Source organism: Sebastes fasciatus, chromosome 13 (assembly GCF_043250625.1).
Source record: "Sebastes fasciatus isolate fSebFas1 chromosome 13, fSebFas1.pri, whole genome shotgun sequence".
Taxonomy (NCBI): Eukaryota; Metazoa; Chordata; class Actinopteri; order Perciformes; family Sebastidae; genus Sebastes; species Sebastes fasciatus.
In genome coordinates this window covers 28,531,516-28,548,195 of record NC_133807.1, presented here as the reverse complement: position 1 = coordinate 28,548,195, position 16,680 = coordinate 28,531,516, and the positions used below count along the sequence as shown (strand labels likewise).

The 16,680-nt window shown below is 39.6% G+C and overlaps 1 protein-coding gene and 1 long non-coding RNA gene across 11 annotated transcripts in view; one reads left to right on the top strand and one right to left on the bottom strand.

Moving 5' to 3' along the window:
• The window catches only part of crebbpb (CREB binding lysine acetyltransferase b), a 46,732-nt gene extending 31,102 nt beyond the window's left edge, over positions 1 to 15,630 (bottom strand). For 6 of the 10 annotated variants that reach the window (XM_074656669.1, XM_074656673.1, XM_074656676.1 and 3 more), the window contains exons 1-2: positions 14,715 to 15,629; positions 1,036 to 1,634 (exon numbers count right to left, since the gene is read on the bottom strand). In XM_074656669.1, coding sequence (XP_074512770.1) covers positions 1,036 to 1,634; positions 14,715 to 14,799 — 684 coding nt within the window. In that variant the 5' untranslated portion in view covers positions 14,800 to 15,629. Of the gene's footprint in view, positions 1 to 1,035; positions 1,635 to 14,714 lie in introns of all 10 variants that reach the window. The other 4 variants (XM_074656672.1, XM_074656671.1, XM_074656675.1 and 1 more) reach the window with 1 other exon arrangement.
• LOC141781155 (uncharacterized) lies at positions 8,213 to 15,139 on the top strand. Its single transcript, XR_012596786.1, has 4 exons — positions 8,213 to 8,302; positions 9,038 to 9,181; positions 12,604 to 12,720; positions 14,958 to 15,139. It is a non-coding gene; the product is annotated as an uncharacterized LOC141781155 (long non-coding RNA).
• Positions 15,631 to 16,680: the final 1,050 nt, after the last annotated feature.

Below are 16,680 nucleotides of genomic sequence, written 5' to 3'. Positions count from 1 at the left end.
GCATCTCTAATAGAGATAACAAGCTCTTCTAAAGAAGATATCTCAAGTGTTTGGCAAATAAAGTGACAACGACAGCAACTTTAAATGTAAAGCATTGCTGTGGATAAATAAGGTAAAAATATGTTGGTGGTGCGGCAATACTTCGGCTGTTAAACGTCCTACACGAAACCGATTGGTGGTGATATATTTTGTTATTACATGCCTTTGTTGAATACTCGATTCTGATTGGACAATCACAGCGTTTTACGGTTTGTTATTACTTTATAGCAGACAGTTGCTATGTATAACAGACCGTTGCTATGGATGCAGTTGTGATTTTCAGACCATTTTTGTGTCAAATTATTGATTTTTTAAAGTAAGCAGCCGTGTAGTAAGCGGGATAATGTACAGCTATTGGCTGCTAGCTAGCTTAGCGTATCTAGCTTTGTGCCGCATCACCCTGTCAGGGTTTATTTCACAACAATGACCGGCTCGCTGCACATTATCCCTTGCATATAAACTGCCAACAAACGCAGAAAATACTACAAACATTGTTTATTACCTGAAGAAATTGCCATCCAACTAACGCTGCACCTATAAACAGATTTTAAACAACTGGGATAAAATACAAACAGACAAACTAACTTTGATTCATCATTTGTCTGCATGAGTGTTTTGAGGAGAGAGAACTGACCAAGCGAGCAAGCACACACTCCATGAAAATGACATTTACGTTTCTATGTTCGCAACAAGAAAAGGTCATTATAAGCACAAGGTAAATAGGGCTGTTTACTATCTGCTGCTAGGCTTAATTACTGTGAATGCCTTTGTTGAATACTCGATTCAAAGTGAAATTGGACAAAAGTGAAACTGAAATCTGGACATGTGAGAATTTGCAAATGTAGCATGACTGTGCTGTTTTCTGAAGTACAGTGGTTAGTAGTTGATGTGCTCAACAGATGATTCTGATCTTCCATGCTCTGTGCCCGTCTTGTATTTTGCTGAGCAAACATTTTGTAACTTGTGGGACTAATTAAGCAGAATTTTGAACCTCACCTTATTCATGTTTCCAGCTTGCTGAGCACTCATCGTGTTGTGTGCACCCAACTGTGGTCCTCCTTGGGTGAGTGTCTCTGCCAACACACTGCCTCCAGCACCCACTTGTGCCCCCTGCATGCCTTGGCCCTGGTACTGCATGCCAGGTCTACCCCGGCCTGCAGGTCCCAGAGCCCCATTCATCACTTGTCCTGTCTGGCCCATGACCCCGTGGCCCTGCCCGCTGTTCAACATGGCCTGGTTGAAGCCCATGCCCCCATTGCCTTGTCCGGGAGCTCCTTTCTGGATCTGCGGAGACTGGTGGTTGGGAGAACCCTGCCCGAGAGGGTTTTTACCAAGCACGGCACCTAGCTGGCTTCCCACCATGCCTCCCTGTTGGGGGCCGGCCGAGTTGAGACTACCTCCCAAGATGGAGGAGCTTCCTGGCCGCAGGAGCTCAGACAGCTGCTTGTGTTTGGCGGCCGCATCGGGGACGATGGAGTTGAGACCGGGACCCCCTCCACCTGGACCGCCGTTAGAGGACATTCCCATTCCCAAATCTCCATTGGGGATGAGCTCATCTGGAAGGTCGTTTTCCAGGTCAAAGAGAGACACAAGATCTAAAAAAAAAAAGAGAGAAAGGGAAATAAGAATTAGAACTAGTAACAACAGAACAAGCTGCTCACCGCTAAGCACAGAGAAACCAAGGTATTTGTTTTAAGGGAGAATTAGAAGATATATTCATCAAAATAATCCCATGTGGGATTAATTACACTTTGCTTTAAAGGTAAAGAAATGCTGTTACATGAAATTGCCCTCGTGCACACTGAGGCAACATAATGCAGAGAGCATCCAGGATACATTCAGTTTCCTGTTCATCAAGGTTAGGCAACAGGAACAGAAAGAAGGCGGAAAAGTCTTGACTGACAATCTTCCACCACTGAGCCAAACATCGTGATTGTCATTTAAAAGCAATTACATTTTGAATTCCAACACATCACAGTTCAATCAGTTCCAATTATAGTACATTATATAACACAAAAAAACGCACTAAGGGGCAAACGTACAAAAGTTATTTTAAACCGAACCAAACATGTAATGTGTGAAAGCGCCCCAAATTTCCAAATGCACCAATTGTGTACGACAGTTTAGTGACGTATCAAACCACTGTCAACCACAAACATTAACAGATTTTGTGGTGGTTTAATGAAGAGGCGATATCTGACTAGTTATTAAATCCAAACAAAACAAAACCAGACCTGATCCCTGTACGAAGACGGAGATAAAAAAGTAAGTAAATGTTTGCATTTTAGGAGAAAATAATAAAAATGCTCCGAGAACGTTTTTTTTTGCCACAGATACGATTGCCGATCATCGATGAGCGGCCAATAGCAATATTTTTTTTTTTAGTTTTGTTTACAAGGATACAAGTATACAAGGCTCCAGACTAAAGTTTTTCACCACCATAATTTCAATAGAATAGAACAGAATTCCTTTAAGATGATGCACTGCACAGCACGAGTGTAGATCTGTAAGAATTGGTATAACATTTATAACTAAAATCATGTGTAGAAGAACACAATGTGACTTTGCAGTGTGCATTTTGGAAACTTAAAATGCAACTTGTTAGTAGAAATGTGCATGTGCATACGTGGGCGAAGGTGCATGTACTCTAAAACAGCTCAGTCCCTGGGACAAGAAAAAAAAAGGTGCTGTAACTGAGAGCACTCTTGTGGCTCTGCAGAAAAAGCAAACAAGAACACTAAACACATACAGAGCATTAATAGAACATTAATGAGGGTTGCAGTCCAAATCACACGTCTATGCCAAGGTCCTTCACGTGAGGGTGCGAGTATGTCAGCCAATAAAGAAGACAGCACAACAGCCACACCCCCCACACACACGCCTCGCTCAGTGTATCTGGGGCCACAGGGTTATTAAGGTTGGAGAGAAATCCAACCTGTTTATCAATGAAATATAGTGGCAATTAATGGGTGCGTAAAATATTAGAGCCACGTGCTTTAAATGGAGTGGCCGACCTTTTGAGGTTAAAGCAACAAGTCTCAGAGTGACCAGTGCGTAGCTGAGAGCAAGCACCTGTGCCTCGCCCGAGGCCTATTCAGCAGCAAGATTGTAACCCCGCTAATTTAAGAGGGTTAAGAGTGGAGCCAAAAAAACTAGCTGAGCTCCTTTCAAAAGGCTGAGAGTACAATTTGAATTTGCTCCTTGTACAACGAGGATATGATGAGCAGGAAGCAATCACATGCCAAGTGGTGACAACGGTAGCATCCACTAAACGCAGAATCCCAACACTTGAGTCACACCATTCTCACCTGAAGAGGACATGGCTGCTGCTGCTGCTGCCGGTTGTAATTCATCCAAAAGCTTTTCAGCAGCAGCCACATGAAAATCTTCAATTAGACTCTTCAGTCTGGGAGATAATAACAGGCTGTGTGCAGCAGGCTGTTGCTGCTTTAGCAGAGTCACAGAGAGAGATGGGATGGAGATGGAGATCGAGATGGTAAGGGTAAGCTGCAAGTTGCTATTTTTTTTTAATACGTTACGATGCGTTCAAGCTGTATTCAGTAAAAAAAAAAAAATAGTATTGGGCCGAGGGAAATTATACTGCTATCGTGATGCGTTCAAATGTAATCTTGTAAAATTTAGCTTTTGGCGCGAAACTTTAATAAATAGTTGTTTGAAGGAGATGTTGTCATAGCATAATAAAATAGATATTAGAAAGGGAATTATGACCTGTTTATCTTCCTAAAGGCCCCGACACACCAAGCCGACGGTCGGCCGTCGGACAGTTTGGGGCCGTCGGTGAGCGTCTGTCGGCCTAGTTTTTGTGGTGTTTTTTTTTTTTTAAGTGAATATACTTCCCAGTATAAACACTTGAACAGCCCTTATTTAAATCATTAGGTCCTAAAAGTTGTAAAATGAACTAATATCCAAATCAAGAGTTATTTCCCTTCCTCTGTTCATGTGAATGAGAACCAGACTGAGGCTGGAGCGAGGGCTGGGAGGCGGAGTTAGCAAGCCCTGGCAACAGTGTGACATTGTGACCCCGTGACCGAGCCATGTGACCGAGCAGACGCTAATACGCCAGCTCTATGGGCCCAATGGATGCGGAAGATCATCGAATTAGCATCATGTGCCACTGAGCAGCTTTCATAGGAATGAACAGGGCCCGCCTCCAACGCTGTATCCAGTTCTCTTAATACATCCATGATTCCAACAAACGGATATTTTCACGACATGGTCATCTGGAATGAAGCTAAGTGCTGAGTAAGAGTGGTGTGAAAATGGTCGGCAAACACTGCTTTGTTTCATGTACGTATCATAACAGCGGCTTATATATCCGCCGTCCTCGGTCTTCCGGTTTCCCTTTTTGAATGACGAATACAGACTACCGCCGCCTGCTGGTGTGGAGAGTTATTTCCTCTCACGCAGGCGCAGAACGTACATGCTAACTGGCCGTCGGCTGTATTCTTTGCGGTGTATTCGAGTGCAACTTTTTAGCCAAGACAAAAGCAACGCAACTGGTGGCCTTCGTCGCCGCTAGTTCTTTGATGTCGGGTTGGTGTGTCTGGGCCTTAAGCAGCTTATAATATATAATTAAAACTACTAATGCCAAGATCTTTTTAATCAAAGTATTTAAATAAAAAAAAAAAAAATGCATTTCCCAATCATTGAATTGTGTTTTTATGTAAATAAAGATGACAATGAAAGGATAACATTTAGAATTTTTGACACCGACTTTGAAACTTATTTTTTAGGACCGTGGTGAAAATAGTTAGTCTGGAGCCTAGTTGTCAGTAATAGTTCTTGGAAAGCGAATTAAAATCGGCAAAAATCGGTTCAACACAGCTACAGGAAGTGCCGAGTTTTGCATCAAAACTTGGTCGAATCTGCTCTCCCACTCCTTACTAGGAAGAGGAAGGGGGAGACAGACGATATTTTGCTGTTTTTCTATAGTTTTTCTGTGTTTGAATTGAAGTTTATTCTAAGATCACAATCTGCTTTTCAAAATGATCTGCCACAGCATAGACATGGCCTCATTGTTAAGTGCTTTGTCCCCATTCCCCAAAAAAAACCCAACAGGTTGTTCAGGAGGTTAAAAACACAACATGTAGATGGGACACCTTAATGGATACATTCTTTTTTCATCAGACTGGTAGAATAAGCAGGAAAGAAATAAGAAAATTTCATGGCACATTTAAAAACTGAGGGAGCACGGTGCTGGGCTGTTTCCCTCACATTTGATTGGCGGTACATTTGTAAAACTTTTAATATGGCGCTTTATAAGAAGAGCTGTGATGACTTCAAGATGTGCAAAATTAGTGGCACTTGTAAAGCCGGGGTAGCAGTGATTTGCTGCACAGTGTTTATGAAGACCACAGCTATTCAGAGAAAATGACAAGAAAAAAAAAGTCTACATGATCTGAGAGGGCTCTCGCAGACAGACAGACAGACACTGAGATCTGAAATACAGTCTCTTTGAAGAGGATATGAGCATCTTCTGGATGTGTGTGATACTACGGTTGAGAGCAGAGGGGGGAAAAGGGTAGAGGTAAAGAGGGCTGCGGGGCAGGACTGTTTGGGCTGGCTGATTGGATGCCACCAACCACTCACCTCATCTCAATCAGGTACACCTCAGCTGACACGTTAGCCAGATCCAGAGTATCGACAGTAGGGTGGCTGCCCATTTCTCACCACTGGCGCTGACACGCCCACTCAGCCATACAAATGAAAACAAGCCTGGCACTGGCCTGTGGCCACTGGCGCAAACACATACTGACACGAGACCAGAGCACCATAAAAAAAACTGTCACACATTAACATAAACATCAAAGACGGGCTGCTAATCTGTGGCTGTGAGCGACAGCTCAGTGTGGGCTGGATGTAGACGTCTTTGCTATCTGTCAGACTACCAATAATGGAAAGGCTTTACCAATAACAAACGTGACTCCGTAAGCCAAACCCGTTAAGGTATATTGTGAGAATACTCCTTTGTAACACATTTATGGAAGCAAATAATTCCCATAATTAGGGCTGCCAAAGTTAACGCGTTAACGCAAATTTGTTTTTGCACCAATAATTTCTTTAACGCATTGACCCAACATGCGATTTCTAGGTTGTAGCAGGCTCGGTCCTAAAGCTAGAGTGAATGTACTGGCATCATATGAAACTAGAAAACCTAATGAATCCATTGGTACCAACCATGTCATACTAGCTTGTCGCGAAGGAGGCTAAATAATACTCCAAACTTGACATGTTATGATTTGAGCATATTTTTTTCATTGTTTTGTGTTGTTAACAGCTCGTTTGAGCGGAGGAATTGTAGCCTCGTAGCATTTATTCGACAAATAAAGTGTACAAACACTGTCTGCTACACCTACGTTCACAGCTATAACGTCACACACACGGTCTGTCGGAAACTAGCTGAAGTTACGCCGCGCTGACAAAGCGTATGTGTGTGAGAATGGTGAGCACGAAGTTACCAGCAGAGCTACAGCTTTTATCGGACAATCGCCATCGTTAATCCTGACAACCTGCTAAACTAAACTAAATGTGCGGTGGAGACTTTTAATGGGAAAGTGGCTGCATGTTCGTGACACTACACGCAACATCGTGGCTGCTAAGTTAACGCTCACGGACGGTGAACTGGAGACAGTGAACGCAGCATTGTGGCTGCTAAGTTAACGCACCCAGACGAGTGAACTGGGGACTCAGTTGTCTGTTGTGCTCATACACTGCAGCTGGCGCACCGCTGCATGCGACGCACAAATCTTGTTGGTTAACGATTAATAATCGGTTAACAAGGGTCGGTTATCGGTTAAGAAACTTTTCAAAATTAGCATCCCTAAATCATGATTCAATATGTTAATTGACTGACAGCCCTAACCATAATTAATTGAATCTTTAAAGCAACTGAATACCTAATTTAAACCCCACACAACATCCATGTGCTACCCAAAAATCAATCAAAACACTTCATCTGTATTCACTTCCTTTGTAAATTTATGTTCAACACACATTCGCTGATTCACTTCATCCACTGAGCACACTTCCAGATTCAAAGAAACCAAGTAAATGTAACTGTACAGTATGAAAGGGGCGAGGGAGGAGCAAGGCTGCAAGCTACAGGTTCCTCACAGATCTGCCTCAAATCCTCTCAGAATTAGGGCTTTTTCAACTCACTGTACTTATCCTCCCATCTGCAGCCTGGCACTTAAAATCTTCTCAATGTACCGAAGACCCTGATCTGCATCCAGGACTTCAAAGAGAGCAGGTCTACAGGAGACGCTGTGCAACGTCTTGCTGAATACATGTGTTTGTGTGTGTGTGTGTGTACGTCAACTGAGACAGAAAGGGCTTCTGGCAGCAGTGGGGGAGGAGTCGGTCTCGGCGTCGGGCTGCTTTTATTGCCCAGCGAAAGCTCCTGTCACCCCTCTGAGAAGACGAGCCACCTCGGCTGAAGGCTGCGGACTGTCGGCTAGATAATGCAGCCGCCCACAGGGGACGAGACGGGCCGAACAAAGCAACTTCAACATTTCTCAGCTGTTTGTAACTGGCAGACAGATGTTTCCGATCTCCACCGCAGTTTAAATTAAGCAGCAACTGCGCCAGTCTTTATCCTCTCAAGAAGATGAGAGTTGAGAGGTGGCTGCAGTGGTGCAATCACAAAACTTCACTGGAATGAGACGGTCCGTGTGTTTTCAATGTTTGGAGCTAGCTACTGCACAAAGAATACCAACAAAGCTGTGTTCAGTATGAGGGGTGTGTATCTTTCCCTCTCAAGACGATTCAATATATATCTCGTTACATGGTGTGCGATATGATATAGATAACCACGCAACGATTTGACACAGTTCGATATAGCACTACTTCAATATGATCCGATTCAGGTTAACTTAATACATAGTATTCTCGTGACGTCATATATTTCCTATACCGTTATGGCGCAATGCAGCTCATTCATCATGGTTGTAATTTAATAATAATAACCTTTAATTTCAACTGTTGTTTGCCTTCTATCTGTAATGATGATGTGATGGAATACTATGGATTAGTGACATGGTGTCCCACGTCGTGAAACCAATAAGGCAACAACATCCATAGAAATAGAATATAGAAGTAGAATGGACATTCCCATTCAAATCAACATAGCAGGATGGTCAGAGCGGAGGCCATTTGTATGTGCACCGCTGCCATAGCGACCGTTGTAGCAGGCTGACTTCCGCATAAACTAAACCGACTTGCACCAAGTCGTGGACTCACTGAGGTGAGGATTTGGAGTAACATTTAAAGTTGCGCCCAGGGCACACAGAAAAAGTAATGGATGTTATTTTCATTTTATAGATAGAAACAATATCAGCAGCTTAAACGACATTGAAACAGTCTGTTGCAGCTAGGGGTGGGCGATACATCGGATATAGTCAATGTATCGCGGCTTGTCCCACGCACGGTGTTTAAAATGACTATATCGCGAACATCGACTACAAATTGTCACGTAATGTTTTTAAGCCACCATGCCGGCATGAGACTCGCTTTGGCATTTCCTTCTCTCCCTCTCCTACGGCCTACGGCTCCCTCTCAGACACACACGTCACAGGCTCCGCCCCCCTCCAGACTCTCTCCTGGACGAGTGAGTGTGACGTATTTGGCCTGCGTGTTTTTGTATTTGGAGGGAAGCAACGGAGAGAGAAGGAGCCCCGAGAAAGCGAAAGAACAGAAGCGGCAAAGCGAGTACGGTAGCGAGAACACGACCAAAGCAACCAGAACCAGCCCAGAGGCAAATGACTCTGGCTTCCCTGCTTTCCAAAGCAATCCAACATGACAAAAAAGAGTACAAAATGGAAAGAAATCACGGCTGCTGTAAACTAAATCGCAACGTCAGTAAGCGTAGTTGAAAAACCCGGATTCAAAAGACTCATTAAGAAGTCTTAAGAAGAAAATATGAACTGCCTGGTCGCACATTTTTTTGCGGAGAAAGCTCTACCGGAGTTCTGCATTTCAGTGAGAGAAAGATTGGCCAACCAGCTAACAGAGGTGACCCACCTCTCCACAACTACCGATCTGAACGTCCAGCTAACAGAACCAAAGCTGTCAGCCTGAATAAGTGGACCCGACTGCTTTGGCCACAGGCTACACCTCGCGATTGGTGAGTCTTTCTACACTGCTGGGAAAATAATATTTTTTATTATCAGCAATGTTATAACAGCTTACTGGTAAACATAATAAGTTACTTTACACGCCATTAAAAACGGTGTGTGTGTGTGTGTGTGTGTGTGTGTGTGTTATGTATTTATCAAAATATATGAAGCATTTATTGCCAGATAACTATTTGGTTAAAGTGAATACTGTTGGATACTGTTTTGTTAAGTTTAACTTGGGATTTCCCCCTTTTTGCATGCAAGATTAAAATTGTTCCAATAGAAACCGCTAATGAATATAAACAAGGTTTTAATGCAGACATATACTGCAGGGACTACAAGAATCATCATATTGGTGTGATTGTATGCATCAAAGGGTTAAATCAAGCATTTATGAAGTGTCTAGAGGATATTTTAAAATATTGCGATATATATCGTGTATCGCGATATTGCCTAAAAATATTGCAATATTATTTTTAGGCCGTATCGCCCAGCCCTACTCTTAAGACATTGTCCTGTCATATTGTCTTGCATGTTAATATTACACACTGACAGCTAGTGCTGAGACACTTAACGCTCCTCCTTTCTCTATTTTCTACTGAGCGATACATTAAATCCTATGTCTCATGGAGAACCGTGTAGAATGTGATTTCCCTCTTCAAAGTCACTATCCATATAACGCCCATGTACAATAAGTTCATAAATGATAGAATTGGTCCTGGTGGGACAAACAGATGTCAAACGTTCCGGTTAAAGTTTGAAGAAGACACTTGTTAGGTTTGGAGAAACTGCAAATGTGGAGGTCTGGTGCCAAGTTTAGCAAATTACCATTACTCAGTCCGTCCATATTTAATTAATCTTGTCCATTTGTTAGTGACGGTCTGTCAAACCTCAGACATCTACGAAAACATAATATCTTAAGGTTTTAAGGGGTTGAAACTTTTAGCTCTCTACTCCAATCAAATGACTGAGAGTGTCACTTAATATCAACTTCATTCACAGATATATAACAATTTTCTGAAAAGTCAGCGCATGTATGTGGGAGTTTATATTACAGTTCAAGTCTTCCAAAAATGCACCGGTTACACAATAGTTGATAACCAGAAAAAAATAAAGACCACTGTAAAAAAAAATTCCCTGGGGCCATGGGGCTGGGGATGTTTAAGACTATATCCTGAAGAATAATTCTATTATAAATAAAACCCAACTACCTCACATCAAACAAACACTCCTGTACATGCTCATATTTCTGTATCAACCACATACACCAACATAAATAACAACAGGAGACCATTTACCAGTGTGTGTGTGCTGAAAACATATAACTTCTATGTGAGAGGGGTTGCATACCATCAGCTGCTATTTTTTTGTAATTACGCAATGTGCTGGCCACAAAATATGTATTTTTAAAAAGGTCAACAGTCCAACTTTCTAAAGTTGCTGTGCAGGTTGGACTGGTGAAGACGCAGACCCTAGGACTTGAGCTGCAACAATTAATTGATTAGTAATCAACTATTAAATTAAACACCAACTATTTTGATAATCGATTAATCGGTTTGAGTCATTTTTAATGGATAATGAAATCCTCAAATGTCTTGTTTTGTCCGCAACTCAAAGATATTCAGTTTACTGTCATAGAGGAGTAAAGAAACCAGAGTTTTTTGTTTTTTTCTTTAAAAATGACTCAAACCGATTAATCGATTATCAAAATAGTTGACGATTAAGAATTGATAACTAATCGATTAATCGTTGCAGCTTTAGTCCTAGGGTCTCGTTTAGAGATGTACCGATATCGATAATGAAAATAATCGTTAGTTGCAGCCCTACCTAGGACTAGGGATGCACCAATCCGACTTTTTCAGTCCCGACACCGATACCTGGGCTTTGGGTATCGGCCAATACCGACTACCGATCCGATACCGGTGTCAGGCTTGATTTAAACACCGCTTTCCTAACTTTGTAAAACAAAATGTAACAAATAAATACATATATATAAATTCACTGAATTGTTATTTATTATTAAAATTACTGAATTTTTATTTACAATGAAAATAATAAATCGTACACCAACAACTTGGCAAAAAAAATCTTCAAAATGAACAGAAATTACAATTAAAGTGTAAACCTTTTCAATGCAGCAACAAATTGGTCAAAAATTAAACAGGAAATAAAATTCTAGTATTTAATGTATATAGTATATAAACATAGAACTGAATTGAATAGATCGGCCCCATTGTGACTGATTTCCGATCCATCTATTTGAGTCAGTATTAGTCCAATCTCTGATCCGGTATCGGTACATCCCTAGACAAGACCCAAGGACTAAAGCTGCAACGATTAATCAATTAGTTATCAACTCTTAATCGTCAACTATTTAGATAATCGATCAATCGGTTTGAATCATTTTTAAAGAAAAAAAACAAAAACTCTGGTTTCTTTACTCCTCTATGACAGTAAACTGAATATCTTTGAGTTGCGGACAAAACGAGACATTTGAGGACGTCATCTTGGGTTTTGGGAAACACTGATCGACATTTTTCCCCATTTTCTGACTTTTTATAGACCAAACAGCTAATCGATTAATCTAAAAAATAATCAACAAATAATCATTAAGCGATCGATAAGCTATATCATGCCCATTTGCTATATAGCCAAATATACTGGCAGCAGAAAAGTTGGAATGTAGGTACAAAATAGGCGAAATGAAATCTTCCAAGATACATTTTTATGGATGGACGAAATACCGAATCGGATATCGGGCCGATACTGACTCAAATAGCTGGATCAGATATCGGTCACAATGGGGCCGATCTATTCAATTCAATTCTATGTTTATATACTATATACATTATTTTAATTCCTGTTTAAGTTTTGACCAATTTGTTGCTGCATTAAAAAGGTTTACATTTGAATGGTAATTCCTGTTCATTTTGAAGTTGCTGTTGCACATTTTATTATATTAATAATAAATAACAATTCACTAAATCTAAATCAATGTATTTATTTGTTAGATTTTCTTTTACAAAGTTAGGAAAGCAATGTTTAAGTCCAGCCTGATGTTTCCTTAGACATAAAAGAATGATCCCAGTTACTTCTACACAGCGAGGCATACAACTTGGTAACAAACACTGATATCGGCCGATACCCAAAGCCTTATATCAGTAACGCTATCGGGACTGAAAAAGTCGGATCGGTGCATCCCTCTACATCTGAACCCAGACCATTCAAGCATTTTGTTGAATGAAAGCAGGGATGACTTCAGTGGCAGTCTGACCTAGCAGTGGTGAGATTAACTTAACCATCAGGTTCAAGAGGGAATGAGGAGGACAACCCAGATACAGCATGTTCCTCTCTGAGCTTGTTGATAAGAAGCAAAAGAAGTTTTCTAACAATTTTTTTTTTTTTTTAAATCATGTCCGGCAAATAAAAGTCCAAGAGCCACAAAACCACTCAGGACAGCATCTGTCCAAAAAGCTGTCAAAGGGAACCAACTCCTGCAGATGTGCTGTCAAAATTTGACTCACCTGTATCTCACATGGCATGATGGGTAAGCAGCACTTTTATGTTTTTAACCCTTTAAGACTGAAAAGTTGGGAGCATACTCTCCCTGTTGAGTGATTCTCATGAGATGAAGAGGCAGTGAGTTTGCACTTTTTACACTATTACTGTAATTCATGGCATTTTTTTTTTTTTAAAACAGCTGTAAATTTAAATTAAAAATCCTACAGGACAGGGACTTGGTGTCACAGTTTTCCTGTGATATTTGCACACCTGGGTTTGTTTCTCCATAGCTCTTATAGATAGATAGATAGATAGATAGATAGATAGATACATAGATACATAGATAGATGTACTTCATTGATCCCAAATTGGGGAAATTATTGTGTTACAGTAGCAGGTTATCCAAGAATGCACAGGAAAAGTATATTGAATGTACATGTCAACACTAATTTACTATTATTTGTAATTTGTAAATTGTACATTTTTATTATTTTATTCTAACGTTTTTATCTATTCTTTTATCTATTCTTTTGTTTTTATCCATTCTTTTGTTATTATATTGTACTGTTTGTCTCGCACCAAAAATGCCAAAGAAAATTCCTAGTGTATACCTCTTACACCTGGCAATAAACACCATTCTGATTCTGATTCTGATTCTGATTCTGATTCTAAAGAAATATATCCATTGAATATAAAATATGAAGAATATTGGAATATAAATATACCTGACTACTACAACTAGCATAAAAATTGAACTTATAAACATAGAATAACCCCTATATACATTAGCAAGGTGTGCAAGATATATACATTAGCAAAGTGTGCAAGTTGCAATGTTTTGTTCTTTAATAAAGAAAAATAATTGATGTAGCAAATGTAGCTGTGCAAAATTGTGCAAGATTATTACAGACCAAAACAGACAGAAACTACAGAGCTGAGAGACTTCTCTGTTATGATATTTGCACAGCACAAGTGGGTTTGCTTCACCATAGCTCTTATAGATAGATAGATAGATAGATAGATAGATAGATAGATAGATGTACTTTACTGATCCCAAATTGGGAAATTATTGTGTTACAGTAGCAGGTTATCCAAGAATGCACAGGAAAAGTACATTAAATGTACATGTCAACACTATAAATATACCTGACTACTACAACTAGCATTAAAAAAATCTAAATTATAAACATAGAATAACCCACTATATACATTAGAAAGGTGTGCACAATATATACTGTACATTAGCAAAGTGTGCAATGATTTGTTCTTTAATAAAATAAAAAAAAATGTAGTAAATGTGCAAATGTAGCTGTGCAAAATTGTGCAAGTAACAATGTTTTATTCTTTAATAAAAAAAATAATAATTGAGATAGTAAATGTGCAAAATTGTGCAGGATTATTATTACAGACAGAAACTACAGAGCTGAGAGACTTCTCTGTTAGACAGAGAGATAAGGTGTTGGAAGAGAGTTAAACTACACTAAATGCATGGAGGCTGTACAGTGTGCAATGTGTTTAATACATATAACTCTTATTGAACATCCATAGATCTTATAGCTAGATAGATGTACTTTACTGATGCCAAATTGGGAAATTATTGTGTTACAGTAGCATGTTATCCAAGAATGCACAGGAAAAGTACATAAAACGTACATGTCAACACTATAAATATACCTGACTACTACTACAAGTAGCATAACAAATCATAATTATAAACATAGAATAACCCACTAATTTTTTGTTCTTTGATAAAAAAGAATAATTGATGTAGTAAATGTGCAAATGTAGCTGTGCAAAATTGTGCAAGTTACAATGTTTTGTTCTTTAATAAAAAAAAAGATTGAGGTAGTAAATGTGCAAAATTATTACAGACTATAACAGACAGAACCTACAGAGATGAGGTGTTGAAGAGAGTTAAACTACACTATAAATGCATGGAGGCTGTACAATGTGCAAGGTTTAACACACATAACTCTTAATGCACATCCTTGTGAGTGAGTTGCATGTGTGTTAACCGTGTCTGGTCCTTGTGGTCCTTACCTGGGCCATCTGATACCGAGAGAGGTGAGTTGAGCTTGGGTCTCTTTGCTGTGGGGGGTCCGACTTCCAGCAGATTGTCAGCCATCCTGCTGCTGCTTGTTTTATGAATGGTTGATGATGATGATGATGATGCAGGAAAATAAAGAGCTGTCTCGTAATAAAACCGGTAACTTTTCCTTTTCCTATCGTTTGCTTGTAAAAAAAAAAAAAAGCAAATGTAAGTGTTTTTTTTTTTTCTTGCAGACCGGCTGAGATGCTGCCTGGAGAAAAAAGGTTTCAAAAGAAAGGCAACAGCGCCACGCTTCGCCGCCGAAGATCACCCCATGATAATCCAACACCCAACACCCACATAATTATCCTCAATAATTAACGTCCCGAAAAATTATTTCACTCGGAGAAAAATAAATAAAAAATCAATCATAAAATATCAGCGATGATGTAAGAGAATCCCTTTCCTCCGCAGATCGCCGGTTTCACGTCTGCACACAATCATTTTTTTTCGCAGTCAAAACGAGCAGCCATAAAATCTACATAGGGGATAAATAAAAAGAGAAAAATTCAACAAATATTTTCTATGAGGTGGTTTTTTTTTGTCGTCGCTGTCTGCCGGTGAAATACAGCCGTCTTCAGCTGGGGGGACGGAGATAAACGGCGTTGAAACGGGCGCTCTCTAAAAGGGAAATCAAATATACAGTGGGCTTTCCAGACGATAAAAAGACACGTAATCCTCACATGTTTGCATTAATTCTCTTCGGAAGGAGTAACACTTCGGTTTTATGCACGAAAAAGCCCGTTTGAGCCCGTTTCTGAGTAGCTCCGGTCGGTTTTTAAAATTAATGCTCCCCCCGAAATCCCGATTCTGAGCCGCGTCAAGATGGCGGCTGTTGATTCCTCCGATACAAAAAAAAAAAAGTTTTTTTTTTCTTCCCAGCGAGACTGGTGGGGGGAGGGGGGGGACGGGGGACGGGGGGGACGTCGCGCTATGACGTCGTGACGTTAAACCTGTGAGTGCCACCGTGCGTCATGTGGACGTACGTCAAGTTGCCTCTAGGGGAGGAATAACTATAACCCCCACACACACACAAAAAAACATGAATTTACTATGTTTTACCTGCTTTAAACTTTACAAACACGCAGCAGTCAATACTACACTTAGAAAAACACAATGTACTGTAGATAAACAGACAATTTATTCCTATCATACTACCAGAGGTGGTGGAAAGTAACTAAGTAGACCTATATTATAGGATACTGTATTGTACTTTGGTACAATTTTGAGGTACTTTATACTCCATCACACTCCTTTTTATTTATATAAATTTACAAGATTCAAAGTAGGCTTACATTTAAGTATTACTGTACTAAGGTACAATTTTGAGGTACTTTATACTCTATTACACTCCTTTTTATTTATATAAATTTACAAATTCAATTTCATAATCAAAAATATGATCAACTTGTAAAACGTGAGTCACTGCTATACATTAAAAATACCAAGTAATTGTATATAAAGTAGTTTAAATTATCTCCATGTTGTACAAATACACCATTAAAATGCTGCTTTCTTGTTAATGCATCAATAACAATAACGCTAAAATATAAAATGATCACTTTAGGAAAAACACAATGTACTGTCGATAAACAGAAATACTTAAATCAGAATGTATTCCTATCATGTTACCAGTGGAGGTGGAAAGTAACTAAGTAGACCTATATTATAGGATACTGTATTGTACTTTGGTACAATTTTGAGGTACTTTATACTCCATTACACTCCTTTTTATTTATATAAATTTACAAATTCAATTTCATAATCAAAAATATGATCAACTTGTAAAACGTGAGTCACTGCTATACATTAAAAATAACAAGTAATTGTATATAAAGTACTTTAAATTATCTCCATCTTGTACAAATACACCATTAAAATGCTGCTTTCTTGTTAATGCATCAATAATAATAATGC